At 38.5% G+C, this 18,613-nt stretch overlaps 2 protein-coding genes across 2 annotated transcripts; one reads left to right on the top strand and one right to left on the bottom strand.

Moving 5' to 3' along the window:
* Positions 1 to 11,059: 11,059 nt before the first annotated feature.
* Positions 11,060 to 13,095, bottom strand: LOC102707952 (mitochondrial import inner membrane translocase subunit TIM14-3-like). Its single transcript, XM_015835016.2, has 3 exons — positions 12,900 to 13,095; positions 11,526 to 11,704; positions 11,060 to 11,375 (listed from the first exon to the last, which is right to left on the bottom strand). The coding sequence occupies exons 1-3, from the start codon at positions 12,900 to 12,902 to the stop codon at positions 11,222 to 11,224; spliced, it is 336 nt and encodes a 111-aa protein (XP_015690502.1). The 5' UTR covers positions 12,903 to 13,095; the 3' UTR covers positions 11,060 to 11,221.
* Positions 13,096 to 16,578: 3,483 nt separating this feature from the next.
* On the top strand, positions 16,579 to 18,298 carry LOC102707667. Its single transcript, XM_040522598.1, has one exon. The coding sequence runs from the start codon at positions 16,651 to 16,653 to the stop codon at positions 17,911 to 17,913; it is 1,263 nt and encodes a 420-aa protein (XP_040378532.1). The 5' UTR covers positions 16,579 to 16,650; the 3' UTR covers positions 17,914 to 18,298.
* Positions 18,299 to 18,613: the final 315 nt, after the last annotated feature.

Below are 18,613 nucleotides of genomic sequence, written 5' to 3'. Positions count from 1 at the left end.
GGCTGTTCAATTCCATAGAGCTTATAAATGCATGAGAGCTTAATTGGTCCAAGTCACTGATGGTGGTTTGAATCATCTTTTTGCTGCCTTGACGAATCTTCAGAGCAGCATCATATCACCCGGCTAAGTACAAAGCTAAGCTATAGTTTGCGGCTATACGATATATATATATATATATATATATATATATATATATATATATTCTTTTGTGCCTTTTTGTCTGTATGAGAGCTGTACCTGTAGGTATCTCTTTTTTTAACTTTTCTTTGATCTTTTATGTATCTTTTTACTAATTCTAATATATTTCGACAGGCATTCTGCGTCGTCTTAAAAAAAAAAACTGTATTTGTATCTAGCTACACGTCGCCTCAACAGTGGCCATGCACTGCTGTTCATGCCACGTCCATGTCTCGTTTGGTGTAAGAAACCGAAGAGCCGATGAGATCACTGTTTTGACTGAGATACTGTTCAGAGGGAAGAAGTTTTTTTTTTTTTTCATTTTTACAAACTATTGAGGCATTCAGTGTTGTGTTTTTGGTCTGATCTTTTTGGTAAATACACATGCTCGATCTCCTTTTGAGATGTAGTTTTAAAACAATGTCAGGTATTAATCTAAGTCTGAATATTTCTCGTTCAAAATTTGTACTTTGAGTTAGGGGAGGGAATTCGTAATGGATGACTAAAGACTTCTCATTTTTGCAATGACGCAAGCGATTATTAATTTAAAAGGTTAAGGACAAGCAGTACTGTAATTGACTTATTCGGTTTAATCTGAAAACATCGAATTAGTAATTAAGAACCATCTTCAGTGACGACATTGTGTGATAATGTAGCAGGTCACTTTTGTTGCCAGATTAAAAAAAAAAGCATTATGGAGTAGCAAGCTGATGCATTGTCATCGTTGAAAACAGAGCAAGCGGCCAATAATCAGTAAGCACGCATATAATTCTTCCAGAAGCCCATGATTATTAGCAGGTGAATATGAAAAGGGACATCATGCATGGAACATGTTGTAATTATCTACTGTCTAGTGGTGAATTGTGGATGTTCTTGCACTAGGCCCTTGAAAAGAAAGTAGCTTGTCTAACTGGATCATATATAGGACCAATATATAGTTATATGTGTTTAATTTGTACCATCTGCACTATTGAACCGGTACAGACCGTAGGAGTTTAAGACCATGATAGCTAAGGGGGTGACCGTTTGACATATTTAGGAAAAAAAAGGCAAACTATATATATTGCAAATCAAAAAATAAGTTACGAATAGGATTTTTATACACGAGTTCTTAGCGAACTTAAAACCAATGCTAAAAAATAGACTATGAAAAAAACTCAAAATCTACTTTAATTTAAAGTTAATCAAATTTTAATTTATAAGCATAAGCAAAAGCAGAAAAATAGGGCCGTAATCCATCAAGTCTCCTTTTGATCCAAACATGGCCATCTGGATTGTGATTATGTTATGTGGTGGAGTATTAGATAGTTGGATTAAAGAATCATCTAATTTTTTATAGTTGTTTAAGAATATAAACGTCTGGATTGACCACTTAGAAAGATATTATTTCGGTCAGATAAGTAGCCTTTATATATAACTTTTTTTTACATGAAACATACAATTTATAAGCTCCAGGAGCATACTCATGCAAATCCAAAATCTCTAAATGAAAACAAACGGGTCTAAGTATTCTATTTTTCAGCCCATAAAAAACAAATAAATGCAGCAGCCGGCTCACCCAAAACTTTCTCCATTCAACACTAAAATTAAAATAAGGGATCACAGTTGAATTGATCAGATGCAAAAAAATGCCAATTAAAAAGACTCAACCTTTCTAGGAGTATGTCTAAAGCTTTTCTCAGGTTGAAGAGTATAAACACCATTTCCAGCACTTGGAGCGCAAAATTTCAAGTCAATACCACTAGCACAAGAAATTCAACTATGAATGATTAGAAAATAGGTTGAGTGTTTTAATTATAGTATTTTCTTCACCGGTAGCTTAGGTTATACACTTATAGTTTGGTACTCTTTGCGGTACTTCAATGGGCAAATTGGAAAACAAAATTTGTCACAAGATATTTTTAAAAAAATACGACATTTGTTGAAAACACTATAAAGTTGTTTTTATGCAACACCCTAGATTTATGATTATTTGCCAATACATGTTTTTATTTTAAAAATTCTATAGCAAATGAATTGTAGCTTGGAATATTTTTCCTACCATTTTCTAACTTGGGACCCCTTAACGCATTCTTTTTCACTTTGAACCCTCTCTTCTTTGTTTTTATTTCACTTCATTATCATGCTGCTGCCGCTGATGCTAGAGTAAAACTAGGGTAAGAACAGAGTTCCAAGGTACAAAATCACTCTAATATATTCGAATTGATTAGGAGATAGCAAAACAATCACAGACATACACACACACACAAAATGGTAGAAACAAAATTTAAAACCTTGGTAAAATGTCTTACTTGTTGTATTGCATAGATTCATTAAAATAATCATGGTTTGTTTCAAATAATCAGTAGAGAAGTCTACGGGAGAGAAAAAAAGACAGCAAAGCGACCAAAACAAACGCCAACCATATAGGCTGTAGGCTGAGTTGAAGAATGTTCAGTGTTTTTGAAAGGGGCTATTTTTCAATGCTCTGATAGGGACTACTATGAATTCTCCCCAAAACTAAATTTCTTTTAAAAAAATAAAAAACTAAAATGAGCATCATCTTTTCTATGGCCCACTGGACCAGGTCAACCGCCGCACTGTCCACCTCCTCATGATGGCGGGCCCCACTGCCACGTCTGCACAGTTCTTCATGGTTTCAACCTTCAACGCACGTGCGGAAGAATCTGGGTGCGAAGCCCCATCCATGCAAATCCCCACTGCATAGCTAGCTAGCTAGCCTACTTTCCTGGAAGTTAATGGCAGGTTTATACTTCCCTTTCTTACTTTTTTTTTTTATTCAAAGTTATAAAAACATTGTTTGAAGGTCAGTCTTAATGCTCAGTTTTACTGTATAGTTTTTAAAACGGCTAACTCGATAAAATGATGCATGAAACTACTCACAGTACAACGTTTTATTGTACTATTTCTAAAGATAAATAAAGCATTTAATTACTGTTGAAAAAGTTTGATTTTATGCAGAGAGTGTTTGATTGCATAAAAAGCCTAAAACATCGTTTTATACTTTCCTGGAAGTTAATGACAGGTTTATACTTTCCTTTCTTTACTCTTTTTTTTATTCAAAGTCATTAAAACATCGTTTTAAGGGCTTCTCAACTCGATTAAAAACACCTAAAATTGATCAAACCGAAATTTCATAATTCATAAAACTTTAGATATTTGATCAAACTATCACAAAATTATATTTTGAGGATCCACGTTACAAAACTACGGACTTAAAAGATTTTATATCAAGAAACTATAAATTTAGCAACAAATTTATCCCAAGGCTGCAAGTTCTGCAGCTTTAGAAAAACAGCAGTGATATGGGTCTAAACTCTAAAGTTCGTGGGTTTTTATAACTTTACAACTAAATTTCTAAAAAAATATTGATATAAATATGTAGTTCTGTGTGATAGCTTCTTCGTCAAAGTGCTTGTAGCTTTATAAAATTTGTTCAATCAGTTTTTAAAAAAGCTGAATTTTATTAACATGGTCCAAGTATCTTTGTTGTTGGAAAACTATATGAGATAACGATCCAGTAATGTATCAGATGTATACACATATATACATACCTAGCAAAAATGCCTGTGCGTGCATTGGATCAACTTAATTTTAGTTATGTAAATTACAATTAATTTTGAAAATAATTTTTAAAAATAAATTGTACGTCGAGTCGAGAATAGTTAATTGTAGTCAATGTACAATAGATTTGAAAAGCATATGTTGCACCGAAAAACTTATAATTTAGAATTAAAAAATTACTTAACACCATAAACACATTAAATAAAATGGGTGATCTTTCGACAACAAAAAAAAAAAAGATAAGCATACTAAACCGTGCTACGTTATTTTCAGCCAAGTTCTCTGAGTACTATTTTCTTTGATTTTTTTATTTGATGCAAATATTAGGGGTACTCCTGCTGAATTTGTCGTATTTTACTCCTTTCCAAAAACTTCTTTTATAGAAAGATCCTTGTAAAAACTTATTTAAGGAGTATAATCTTGTTGAACATCGTTTTTGTTGTCGCCGAGGTCCTAAACATTTCAGTGCAATGATGCTGGAAATGACCCAGATGCCACTATGATGCACAGTAGAATGTGGAGACGCCAGAGTCGTCACTAACGGGGCTAGTGCCAAGGATAACAATTAATATGTCAACTTTTGCTAATTTGAATGGATTAATATTTTTGTGAGATAACGTTGTGCATATTAAAAAAATTATTGTTGTAGATACATGCAATTTGTTCTCAACAATTAAAAAGCGACTAGTTTATCAACTTTTACCGTCTTGAGCACCATAAGGTTATCTTGTCGGTGCCAATATCATTGGCGCCGATATGTTGCACTTTGGTGTCGATAACACTAGTACCAAAAAAGTATACATTCTTATAATAAGTTTTTAAAAGGGGAGAATGAAAAAAAAAATTCAGGTATTCTTGTGTTCTTAATTAAGGGCCACACTTTAGTAGATTAATTTATTATGTTCCTGTACATTTTGTACTCCAAAACAGTATAAATGATCAATGCCTTGTTTACGGTTCTAAATTCCATAGAAAACCGATTGGCTTAAATGCATTATAATCTTGCTTGTATAGATACTACCCCGTCCATTTAGATGATTCCTATCGTTCTGAAAAAGGTTAAATTCAAAATTTAAAACTTTAACTATTGGTTACTCTGAAAATATTTAGCTTGAAGATACCATGATAACATGTATAAATAATCCTTTAAAAGTACTTCGATAAAAGTAAAAACTATTTATTTATTATATACATTAACAAAAAAAACCATCATCAAATGTAGGTTCAGGAGACTTGTCGTTCCAAAGCTTTAGAAATTACCAAAACTGGAGGGGGTAGTTCATTAATTAACGTACCGAGGCATGCATAAACAAGTAACTTTGTAACGACAAAACAGTCTTTTCTAATTAAAATTTTGGATCTCAAGTTGAGCATTTATAAAGTAGGAACAATTCTATCTGTTGGTCTACACTAACCCATTATTTTATAACCATGCGAATGTGACACGTACTACTAGTGTAGTTTCACTAGCTGAGGTCTCTTTGACATCATATTTATATTTTAACCAAATTAATTTCTTTTACCATTTGTACTTTTCTAATTTTCCTAAAGTTTATATGGTAACCCTACAAAAGATTAATAACTCTCTGGTCTCCAATATTCTTCTTTTCCTTTGGATATGTTTGGTCAACAAAAGCAATTAGCGTATTAGTGTTCCATGGTGCAAAAAAGAACACTGCTGCAAGGAGTCATACACGAATAATAGAGGTGAGAAATGGTGAATCGTTGATACATGGTTACATTTTTTTTTTTGAGAAAGAAGGGCAACGACCCCTTCCCTTTCTATTAACAGAAAAGATAATAATATGTCCAAAACAGTAGTCAGGTAACACAGACCAAACCCAGTCTCTCTCCTGAGCTAACTTCACAAAACCACTTAAACTAACATCATCAGGAGACAAACATAACCATTTGACTAAAAGGATCCTCGGTCACAACACTCCAAAAGAAACTAGCATCAAAAGGAAACAAAAAGACTCAGCTCATCCTGTGAGACGCTTTGTCTTCAGATCCCAGCCATGTTTCACATCATAAATTTCCATTGCCACTTGTTTGAGTAATCTTGCTCCATTTTCAAGTTTTCCTGCTCCGCCCCCCTTATCTGCATAAGAGATCACAATGAAATACAATTAGCAATCTGAAAAATTACCTCTACAGGATCGTTTGAAAACTTATCCTGAAAACCAGCATTGTTTCTTATTTTCCAAATAGACCACAAGACTGCTGAAACTCCTACAGCTACCAGATTTTTCAGATACATGGTTACATGATACCGTAGAACTTTTATGGTAAAGTTTTTACCCTTGGCAACTTTCCCTGTTTTTCTCAAAGATTTACGATAAATTTGAAAACTTTTCTTGGACGGTAACCTTTGAAACAATCTTCAATAATTTTCTAGTCTTAGATGTCCTTTCCTTCAGATATTAGTGCTCCATGGCATATAAAAATGGTGCTATTGCGAAAGCGTCGTACAAAAAAAAATCCCTTACCGAACGGGACTTGAGTAAAAATATACGATTACATGATAGTTTAAAATTATTTACCAACAAGGTAGATTAAGTAGGGGACCTATAAAAATAATGCTGTTGTGAAAGTTTCGTACACAAAATAAGTTAAAGAATTAAGGAGGGATTGACACGTAAAACCATACAGCTGGTCAGTAAAAATCACAAGAAAAATCCCATGATGGACTTGCATGCACTCTCACGCACGAACACATGATGTGCGTACTAGCCTAGTACTAGCCGACAATTGCTTGATATCCATTTGCTTCTTGGAAGGTGCAACATGAAAAAAAAGAGGAGATGAGACTTTGTGACCTCTCCATTCCCATGGATACACTAGCCATGCAAGATTGGCTTCGTGTCCGTATCATGATGCTATTAGTAGCCACCCTGTTTTTAACCTTTCCGTTTTTACTTATGATTATAAGTTAAATTTTAAATTTAAAGTTTTTTTAAAATATCAAAGTTTATTTTTCAATACTGACTTTTTAGATCGTGAAGAATACGTATATAAAAAAAATTATAAATTTTTCTTTATTTACAAATATGTCGTTTAGCCAAACAGTCAACCCCGACATTTTGATTTGCAACAAACATAACTGAAGAAGAGACCTTTCTTCTTTCCTCTGATGTCTCTTCTTTCTGGCTTCGGAAGCCTCATCCTTTTGAACCTTTCGAGAAAAAAATGGCACCCATACGTGACTCTGATTTGCTCATGTTTCCTGTAGTCAAGAAATGACAATGGATGCTCTCATACCTCCCTAGAGAAAGAAAATAGCACAGGAGAAAAGGCAGAGTTGTAGTGATCCACATATCTTTTGAGTGGACACAAATCTCAGGTTTATGGTTATAAAGTCATTGAGTACTATTTTTTGCTTTGACATGCTTGATGCTAACATTTGTCGAATGAAATTTTAGCAATTGATGGAGAAAATTGACTGAATATCTCATGTGCATGCATGCTCCCTAAGAAGAAAATTTGTTTGGTTAATTCGTATTTTGTTGATTATTGCTATCGTAAAATGGAAGCAGCGTGTTCCACTTCAGTTCTTAAGGTAAACTACAAATTGTAGTGTATTATTAACCATGTTTTCTTTTGACAGATGATGATATATCCGAGGTTTCTTCAATAACGCATACTTTTTTATACACATGCATTTCAGAATTTCCTATCATGGCGGCTAATTGCTGAATATGTCCTTAAGATTCCAAGTTACCTCAAATACTTGACATCTGTTTTGTATCCAATTATTTAGGAATATGGGCGCGATTATATCTAAGAAACGTATTAAAACTTGGTTCCATGTGGGAAGATCATGACAGGATCATTTTTTTTGTTTTGTTGACTAACAAGCAGGTGTCAACTTCTTTTGGACAGTAGATTGCAGACTTAACCACCAGAATCCAAAGTGTTCTGAAAATGGAAGCACGGACAAAAATTTTATAGCTCGTTGATTATTAGCCGCCATTCTGCCGGAAACCAATGTTTGGTAAACTTTGAAATTTATAGTTCAGAGATATTCAGAGAAGATCACCCCGTCTTTTGGCTTTTACTTATGTTTATAAGCCAAAATTTAAATTTTCAATCTTAAATTTTGAGTTGATTTTAAGGTTTTTTCCATTGTAGTTTATATTACAGCTTTGGTTTTTAGACCGCGATAAACATGTATGTAAAAGTATCATTCGTAAGTTTTTTTTCTGTTTGCAAATATATTGTTTGACTTTTTCTTATAAAAAACGAAAAGATAACCCCGTCTATCTGAACAAAGTAACAAATAATCATATAAGTTCAATTCTAGCTGCAGGAAAAAAAAAGTGTACTAACCTAGTACTATTCACACGCCGATTGCGTAATAAAATAGAAGTCTTGCAAATATCTTGACAGTTACTTTGCCAGATATTCCAATACTCCTGGAATATCTAGTTTTCGTCAGAAAGATGAGCATACTATCTGAACTCTGAACCGTACAGACTACAGAGGCAGAAGTTTGAACCGTTCTTCAGTTCGTCATTTAGAAGCTCCCTGTAACTTGGTCCTAAAGAAGTACAGTATATTAAATCTTTAGAACCTTTCTGTCCAACCGATACGTAGCAAACCAGCTATAAAAGAGGACAAGAAACTCAATACCACGACAGAGACAAAAACCTACTTTTGTGCTTACGAATTCCTCAAGAACAAAGTCTTAGCAACATCATTTTTGATTGGACATTGCACATATGCACAAGGAGATACGACGATTATCTTTACTGTTTCAGCAGCCCTATATTTATGGAATTCCTGACTTATGCAAGACAAATGAATCTGACTAAACTTGGGAAGTTTTTAAAATATTTATGGTTGATTATTCTGGCTTTGCTTCCAGACAGAATCTCATTATTGGCTCACAAGAAACAAACACTGCAAGACATGAGCCACAGTGACATACAGCATATGTATCATCTCAACTTAATTCTGTACAGGAAAAAATATCCAAGAAACGAGACTTTAAGCTGAGTTGCTGAAATTCTATAGTTAGAATGATGAACAAAGTCATGCAGCCACAATTAATTCGAGCCATCGCATTCGTAGTTTCAGAGATGGAATCACTTCAGTCAGGTTGGTTAGTTGTAGCTTTCCATGAGCAGTTCATGCAACAGAAATCCAGGAGGGTACAATTTTATTCTGCGACTGTTTCAAGTCGTTTAAGCTAATTTCTGATCATTGTCAGTCACATTGTTTATGCACGTTCTGCCGTTGTTTCTTGCAAGAGCATTTTACCCATCCTTGAAAAGGTACCACTGTTTTCTATATAAAATTTGGTATCTTCTGGTATCTAAGGTAACAAGTGATACCAAATTTTATATAGAAAACAGTGATACATCCTAATACTTTCTCAAGAATAATAAAATTGCTCTTCTTGCAAACCTTCGCAGCCATCCCAAGTACAATTGCAGAATAAATACAGTCCAAGATTGAGGGCCTATCTCCTGTCATTGTTCTTCATCTGGTCCCAGGGACAGATGGTAGCTTTTGTATTTAGGAGCAACTATGGCAGATGACCTTCCAACAGTTCTACCTTTGACTGGAAAAATTGCAAGGTTGGACATTTTGTAGATGACCTAATACAGTAATAAAAATTACCTGTTGTCAACTTGGACTTGCAGGGTTAGACTTAACCTTATGCATGAATTGTCAAAATTGACCATTTGACCTGGAACAAATTACTGCATCTTTTCCGATTTCCGAGCAATATGAAAGGTCTATTTGTATAGACGGATAGACATGCCATTTAGTCAACAATTCAACCTGATGAGACCATGATCCGGTCCTGAGTTAGACCAAAGATAATAAGTGATTCACCTTATGCATTTCTGTCACGAGATGGATTTTCAATAACTGTGCCAGATGCTGGCTGCTTTCGAATGAACATATGACAGAAGAAGTTAGCCACTTGCAGTCTTTAGTGAGACTCTTTCGTTTCCGCCTTATTGAATGACACACAAACGTTTTTTGCTCTCCAACAGAATCAGATAGTACTACAAACTGAACCATGAATTCAGACAATTCATTCCGTCGGAAGCTTCCGCGCACCTGAACAATCACCAATGGTAGGTTGAATGCAAGTGACTTGGTGTCCTTGAAGTCTCCTCCAGAGAAATTTTAATGAAGAATTATTGCAAGTTTCTTGTGCAACGAATGCCAGTTATACTTGGCAAAATGTTTTGACCCTTCAACAATGTCAATATAAGCTATGACTTGGCCTTTTCTGAAGTCACCTTGGTCAGCGGGATATAGTGATTGACAAAAACACTTAGGGGGTGATTGCTTGGTTTTTTTCATGCCAACGGTATAGTTGTAAACGAAAAATAATTTATAAATAAAACTCTTATATACGTATTCTTAGCGATCTAAAAGCTAAGGCTATAATCAACTTTAAATTTAAAGTTAAAAATTTAAATTTTGGCTTATAAATATAAACATAAGCAAAAAGATGGTGTGTTAGCTTCTGAAGTATTCCTTCCTTCTAGAACCGAAGCCAATTACTGTAACTTTCAACACAGCAGAACTGACATAATAGGAAAAATCCATCACTCATCAGCCTCCATCGGCATGATCGGTGGGGATGTGGAACAGTATAGGGTGGACATGGTTGCAACTTGCAATGGATGCGATAGAGAAGACCGCGTCAAATTGATTAAATTTGATTGTAATTTTCTTTTTCGCATAAAGTCAGGTATAAGATGCCCCTGTGTGTTGGTTCAAAGTCAACCATACTTAGCCACTCAGCATAGTGGCTAGAATCCTAATTAGAAACAGCATTTGACCTGTGACGAACTACTGGCGACTTGGTCCCCTGATGAACAAATGACAGCAATTGCTTTGTGCTATTCTGATGTTATCTGTTACTATTATCATTCTGGCAAGAGCTACATGTTGGGAGGTTACCATAAATGTGGAACTGAATGTAGATCACATGCTCCTTCTCGGTTCTTTCTTCTTGTCTTAATAAAGATTTCTAATGAAGAGAGTTAATCATTAATGCAAGCTTTTTGACAAAGGGAAGTCTACTGTGCTATACCATCAGGGAAGAATTGACACTCCAACAATGTCAATAGTTCTTAGTTGAATATCAAACTGAGAACATTCTGTGAACCATCCTCATCCGGTTTTTTTATACTCCACCAATCCGCCACGGTAGGCCAGATGACATGGCACTTATCAATCTGTTATTATTACTCATATTTGTGTATCCTCTCTTGGTAAAAACGTGTACAGCATCATCTATCAAGAAACAGCATTCGTAATGGCTTTAACCAAAGAAAAGTAGAGCGGAGGTTCTGAACAAATACTTTGACAAGATATCGAGTTACTGAATCCTTTAACTTGAATTTTTGTTCAGGTCTATTGTACAATCAGCACAGCATGTTAATGTCGATGAACATGAACCACTACACCTCGTCATGATCACTTGAAAAAATTCCTCCTTTTACACAGACTAAAAAACGGAGCCAGACTTCCCTTTCCCCGTCAGCATGTCCTTTGCCTCATTTATCTTCGAAGCGATGTAATGGCTACCACCAGCGTCAGGGTGATTGGCTACCATTACCCTCTTGTGAGCCTCCTTGATCTTATCAATTGCAGCACGTTCTCTGAAACGAGAAAACGATTTCTATAAATAAGAAAAGAGTGGAAAAACCCTCTCAAGACCAAAACAGCTGAAAATCATTCAAGCTTGACAAGATTTCAAAAATATCTCGGGATTCAGTTTACAAGTATGAACAACGAAGAAGTAAAATCACCTTACACCAAGGATCAGTGCTGCCTCTCTTCTTGTCATTTCTCTCTCGAATCCACCAGGGTAGAACCGCCGCATTCGTGGCATTGCTGCACGGGTCCGGAAGACTTGCCATGCCTGGATGGCATATCTGCTGCCCATTGCAACAGCAGCTACTGACAGTCCAGCTACCAAGGGAGTAGCCTGTTGGAAACCAAGAACGTTCCAAGATAGTGATTAGGTGGAATACTCAAGTCATAGTTAGAACATTTGCCACCGATGGCGAGTTGCAGAATTAAAGACACTGAAGCTCGTAATGCTAGGACAAACATGAAGTAAAGTAGTTAATGAGGAATCAATATGGAGCTGAAGGTCCAACTGAAGATAAGTATTCAATTACCAAGCCAATGCAATTATCAGACTTAACCCCTTATAGAACAAACTAAATGAGCAAGGTTTACATTTGTAACATTTGTCAGATCGTATCCCTTACAGAACAATCTAATGAGCAATTCACAGCATGAAAATATATTTTTTTTCCAAGGAACGACTCAATATAATCAAACCACAAAGTGGAATTTATTCGGTTCCTGTGACTATATTCTTATATTTTACTTTATATAAGAGAATTTCACAGTAATTGAGAAAATACCCAGAGGTACCACATTTTCTAGGGTAGAAACTTGGTACATTCAGGTATTTCTAGTGTAGAAACTTGATATCTCTGGATCCATACATTACCAAGTTTCTACACTAGAAAATATATATTTTTAACTTTTAAGGATGGTAAAAAAAGGTCTTACTTTAATGATAAGCAATCAGACACAAAAAACCTGCTGTTACAGGTTTAATCGAACAAATATATACTGAAATCCGATCTTAACATCTTTGCATTTGAACATAAATAACTACCACTAGCATATTTTCGATTTTTCTTTATAAGCAATCAGACAGTTTGGTTTAACCAAAAAGGAGCAAGTGGCACGCCTGATTAGAGTTCCTAATCTAATTAACGAAATCACAACAAAAGTGAACAAAAAACGAAGATTTCAGTCCATGAACCGAACAAAGTACAGCAGGGGCAAGGCAGTACAGCCCGGCCGCTGCTGTTGCTTCCTCAGACCACACAAACGCCGCTGGGATATAACGCCATTGCAGAGAAATCCCGAGGTAGATACCTCTCAACATCGCAAAAGGACGAGCGGCGGAAAAATCATGGCAGAAAAATCCCCGAAATTCTCATCATCGCATTGTACCGTACCTCTAGATTCTAGGTTCTCGAACACGGTACGCTCTACTGGTCTAGAAAAATTTGCGCTCGCATTCATTCACGCCGTGTACCAGGCAGCAGATTAGGACACCAAACGATGAGGTATAAGAGGAAAAAGAGAGAGCGTACCATGTCGACGCCGACCCCGACCGGCCGAGCCGCTCGGTGTATCCGCGGGGAGGATTCCGGCGAACCGAAGGGGGGAGGAGAGTGCGGCCGGGGGGCAGGTGGGTGGATGCTGGTAGATAAAGTGCGCCGCGTTCTTGCGGCGCAAGAAAGCGGAGGCGGGGAGGGAGGGAGTAGTGGAGGCGGCTCCCGGTCGGTTTCGTCGGCTTCTTGGGACAGAAGAAGATGGAGAGGACGAAGAAGAATTCTCTGTTACTTTTTCTTATTTTTGATTTTCGAAGAAAAATAAATCTACTGCTACTATAAAAGCTATAAAAGGGAGTATTGGGGGTGGTGTGTGATGGTGCATCTGTCGCCTACCCCACCACCAGCTCCCAAAAAAGTTAAGACCTATCTGTTAAACCAATTTTATTAACTATATTTTAATAAAATCTGATATTTTTTAATAAGATTTCGTTGCAAACTCATGCGTAGTATGTTAGTAAATATAAAAATAAGGTGCGTGATGCTTCTGGAGAGGGCCGGAGTACTCGTGGGCCACCTCCCGCGCATGCGGCGGTCCACATGGGCCCAACCTGGTTTTGGGCCTGGGCCTTGAACACGGAAGCTGCAGTTATTTATGTGTGTTTTTATTTGGAGGTTTCAGGTTTGAAAGATTTTGTTACTCGCGAGTTTGTACCGTCCATATTTGTTTATCTTTGGATTGGAAATTGCTTTGTTAGAAAGTTTTGAATTTTCGAGTTGTAGTTTCCCCTGTTTTACTGGTTTGATCAACTTTCAGTTTGAGTTTTAGCAGGGATGGATCCAGGCCTAGGACAGCTAGGGCTTAAGCTGTAGGCCTAGAATCCAAATTACATATAAATTTGAAAAAACAAATTGAATTTGTAAAGAGTTAGAATAAGATAATTGATTTGAGTCCTAGGCCCATGGATGGTTGCACCCCTGTTTTCAGAATACTTTGGTAGAAAGTTTTGAACTTCCGAGCTGTAGTTTCGCCTGTTTTGCTGGTTCGATCAACTTTCAGATGAAATTTCAGGATCCTTTAATCACCTGATGACATGGATCATGGATGCAGTGTTCCTACCGCATAGTTGGAAGTTGGAATTGCTCACTTGGCATTGGAGCAGATGCGGACGGTGCGGCCGCGACGGCAGAAACCGTCATCAAGGATGTGACGGCAGAGCATCCAGCACGTAGGGGTAAGAATGGGACGAGGCCAGTGAGTTCTCCTATTTAATTCTTAAAATAATTTTAATTTAAAATTTTATATAATTTTATTTTTAACCTATTTTAAACTCAGCCCTTAAATTTTATAGGCATACCAGCAGTGGGTATGCATCCGACGATGGATCTAACGTCTGAGCGTGCGACGATCAATCTTCATTAAGGGCTCATTCACGCCTAAATGTGTCAGCGAGTCTAAGCAAGTAAAACAGAAAAATTATTAGCATATGATTAATTAATTATTAGCTTTTATAAACTTAAAATAGATTAATCTAGTTTTTTAAAACAATATATATATATATATACAAAAAATACATTGTGTAGCCGTTCAGAAAACATGCGCATGAAAAGAAAAGCGCACGAAAAGAAAAGAAAAGTTTCTCTCACACGTCACTTGCGAACAAGCCCTACCACATCATCCAAGAGAAATTGATGCTTGATTTATTACTAAAGTAATTTAAGTTTGATTTATAATTTTAAATATTTGAATAATTTTTTTGAATAAGAGAAGTGTCAAACATAAATCTAAAAATCAACTACTTCAATTAAAAAAATAGAGGAGTACTACTATAATAATTTCCAAACATGAGGAAGTTGAAAGAATTCATTCTTTTGCTAGGGCGTGGGCAAGATAGTCAGAATTCGTTTTCCGGCTAGGCGCAAAGATCAGAGGATTTCCTGGAGCATACGTCCTGGTTTCTCGCATTTGGTTATGTTTATAAGTTAAATTTGAATATTTAATCTTAAACTTAAGGGTTTTGCTAGCATCCCTAAAAAGTATACTTTGGTGTACTAAAAATTTTATTTCAGTTTTTTATCTTGATGTACGTGGTACCCGAGTTATTAAATTTTTATTAAAAAAATGTGGTAAATTGAGATATTTTTAAGGATATTAAAAAATCTCTAGGCTTAAAGTTGATTTTTGAAGTTTTTCACTAAATTTTATTTTTCAGCCTTGATTTTTTTAGATCGCTATAATAAGCTCATAAAAATTTTATTCACGCGTTAGCGTTTCGCTTTGGAGCGTCGAAGCCATATATACAACGATTTGGTCTTGTCGCAGGACTCCGATGATTTTTTTGGGTAGGTTGCGACTAGACGTGCCAGGTAAACTGCATTTTTATATACTCATTGTTTCACTAAAAATATGCATTAGTGAAATAGCTTATTAACTATTTAAAAATTTATTTATAGATAAAACTTTCATACACGTGTTTTTGACGATTTTAAAAACAAAAACCAAACAATAAATAAGATAGAAGTTCTTAAAATTAATTCCAAAATTTAAGTTTTAAAATTTGAATTTTGTCTTAAGCTTCATAGGCACAAGTATATGTGACAAGTATATGTGACAAGGATATACCTGCGTACGTGTTTGTACCATAAAAAAAGAGTTGGTCTTTGAAGGTAGCTGCCTAAAATCTAGTGGTAAACGAGATCGGCAATTGCTTTTCCGGCCGGAATACGAATATGCGAGACCCTCCGCGACGTCTGTTTTTCTAAAACCGATAATTTCGCGAATTCGGCGAAAAAGAAACCAGATGGCACCCGTATCAGTCTCCAACTCCGTATCTTGAAATAGCCCATTCGTTTTCTTTTGTTCGACTTTTTGGACTTTCAGGTTTAATAACCATTTATTTTAATTATATATATATATATATGATTATTAATTAGTTTGTTATCATTTGATTTATTACTCAAGGAACTGTACGAACGTTTTGTAATTTGGTACTTTTTACAATAATTTTAAATAAAAAGAACAGTTAAAAATAAATTAAAAATTAACAGCATAAAAAATCAGAGGGATTAAGTTTTCTTCGTACCTATGTGAATGCAAAAGTCCATCTGTTTCACAGTATAAAACTTTCTAACATTGTCTAAATTCATATGAATGACAATAAATTTAGAGATATATATAAATTATATATATTCATCCATTAATGAATTTAAAGAAGATTAAAAAGTCTTATAATATACTCCCTCCATTCCTAAATGTTTGATATCATTGACTTTTTTATATATGTTTGACCGTTCGTCTTATTCAAAAAATTTACTTAATTATTAATTGTTTTTATATCATTTCGTGTATTGTTAAATATATTTTTATGTATATATATAGCTTTACATATTTGACAATTTTTTTTAAATAAGACGAATAATCAAACGTGTATAAAAAAAAATGGAACGGAGGTAGGAAAACATAAACGGAGGCAGTACAAGGCATTAAAACAATTCCATAGCAAACGATCAGATCACGGCGCAAACCTCCCGAAATGGTGTCTCGCCAACAGATTGACTCCTCGCGCAAGTCCAGTGGGCGTAGACGAGACGGGGTCGCGCTCGCGCACAGTGGTCCACTCGCTGGGCCCGATCGCTAGTTCGCTTCACACGTATCGGTCACCACGACGACCACGAAACATCCGTGCAATTTCCATTCCACGTCAAGCGTCCATTTTAGAGCACAGCGGCCGAGCGGCCGAGCGGCCGGGCTGGAGGTGGGAGACGGCCACCACCTCACCATCGATCGGCCATGTCCGGCGGCGACGAGTCGAGCGTGTACCGCGGGGAGTCGCGGCAGCAGCGCCGGCGGCGGGAGCGGGAGCGGGAGCGGGCTGAGGCGATCGAGCGCGTCAACCGGGTGCCGCTGGCCGACGTGGTCAGGGAGAACGCGCTCGTGCACCTCCCGCCGGCCGCGGCCACGCGCCTCCGCCTCGTGCACCCGTCGTGGGGGCGCCGCGTGTCGTCCCCGCTCTTCGCCGTCGCTCACGCGGCCGCCCCGCGGAGGATCTCGGGGGTGTTCGTCCCGGAGGCGGGGTTCCTCCCCTTCGACGGAGACGACACCGTGCCGTCCCCTTCGCTCTCGTTCGTGCCCGCCTCGTCGGAACTCGTCGTGCTGTCCTCGTCACGCGGGGTCGCCTGCTGCTTCTCCCCCGTCGACGACGCGTACGCCGTGTGCAACCCGGCCACGGCGTCGTGGACGGCCGTCCCGACCCCGCCGCACCGGTCATGGCCGCGTCCCGCGATCGTCGTGATCTTCGACACGAGCGCTTACAACTTCCGCGGCGACTTCACGCTCGTCTGCCCCTTCGAGCCAGCGCCGGAGTCCAGCGTCTACTGCTTCCAGGTGTTCACGTCCGGGACCGGCACGTGGTGGGTCACCGACGCGATGACACCAGCCGAAGGGCTCGTCGCCGCGTCGGGCGTGGCGGCCGGCGGCACGGCGTGGTGGCGGACGAGCATCGGCACGGCGGTGGGGTACAACCCTGTCACGAGGCGCGTCGAGCTCGTGACGTGCCCCGGCGACAGTGGCCAGTGGGAGATCGGGTCCGCCGCGGGCAGGCTCCACTGCACCGTCGTCGACGGCGACGACGTGGTGGTGTTCCGGCTTCAGGAGCACGGAATCTGGGAGGAGGCCACGAGGGTGGGCGTCGCGGAGATACTGCGACCGCCTCAGCCGGAGCCAGCGAGGTTGACGATCACCTCCGCAGAGCTCGTGTCGTCCCAGCATCTCTCGCGCGCCGTTGCCGCCGCGCCGGAGGACGGAGTGCAGCTGCTGGGTTTCCAGGGCGCGGAGGTGGAGGTGGTGGTGCTGGCCGGGAGGCGGCTGGTGGCGTTCGACACAGGGACGCGGCGGCGGCGTGAGGTCGCCGTGCCAGACGATGTGGACGCGGCATGGAACGGCGCAGAGTACGCCGCGCACACGAACACCCTCGCGCTGGTCGCGCCCGCCATTCTCGCGGCTGAGCCGCCGCTCGCGGAGCCGCCGGCTGATGAGGAGGCCACGTCATCTTAGCGAATCCTACGGCGGCTCGCACTCAGGAGATCGATTATTTCGTCTTGAGGATAATCTTAAGTTTTTAATCGTGAAATTTCGTTTGAGAAATTCAACTTGCAAGTTGAAATGGGTGTGTAGATTAGATAAGTTCTCTCTCTTTTTTCTATTTTTTTTTTTGCGAGGATTTCTCTATTTTCTGGCGAGATATCTGCGAGTTGAGCTTGTCAATGTAGTTTTCTGGTTAAGCAGCTCAACTTGACCTTGATCTATGCTTGACAAAAAAAGTAGGGGAATGATTAGCTATGTGTACGAATACGCAAACAACATTTTGTTGTGTTGTGAATGATCGTTAATTTGCATGGTTGCAGTTAGTTCAAACTTGAAAGGGACAAAATCGATGTTGACTGAGTGCGTATGGTCATTGGTCAATGCACATTTGTCATTGCACATTTGCACTGATCTTATAAGCCATTAGCCAACAATTACGGGGAAAGTAAAGTGGGGGAGAGAACAAAGGTAAGTGTGGCACCCGCGTTATGATTAGGGGAATCAGATTTTACAGGACCTTCCCTTTTGTAGATCAAAAAGACCAACCCCTTCTGGCTGACACGTGGTAATCGACAATTTTATATGTATTTGCTTCCAGGGATGAAATGGGTTAGGACAGAGCCAACCTAACCCTGATCCTGTTTGGTTGGTGGATGAGTGGGATGGGCTG

The sequence above is a fragment of the Oryza brachyantha genome, chromosome 3, assembly GCF_000231095.2.
Source record: "Oryza brachyantha chromosome 3, ObraRS2, whole genome shotgun sequence".
Lineage (NCBI taxonomy): Eukaryota > Viridiplantae > Streptophyta > Magnoliopsida > Poales > Poaceae > Oryza > Oryza brachyantha.
Note: the sequence above shows the minus strand (reverse complement) of the source record. Positions and strands in the feature narration are given on the sequence as shown.

Bases quoted from the DNA above. Each gene is read 5' to 3' on its own strand.
- LOC102707952 (XM_015835016.2), bottom strand. The intron at 11,376-11,525 runs GTGATTTTACTT...TTCTCGTTTCAG, and splicing joins GCACTGATCCTTGGTGTAAG to AGAACGTGCTGCAATTGATA.
- LOC102707667 (XM_040522598.1), top strand. From the start codon at position 16,651: ATGTCCGGCGGCGACGAGTCGAGCGTGTACCGCGGGGAGTCGCGGCAG.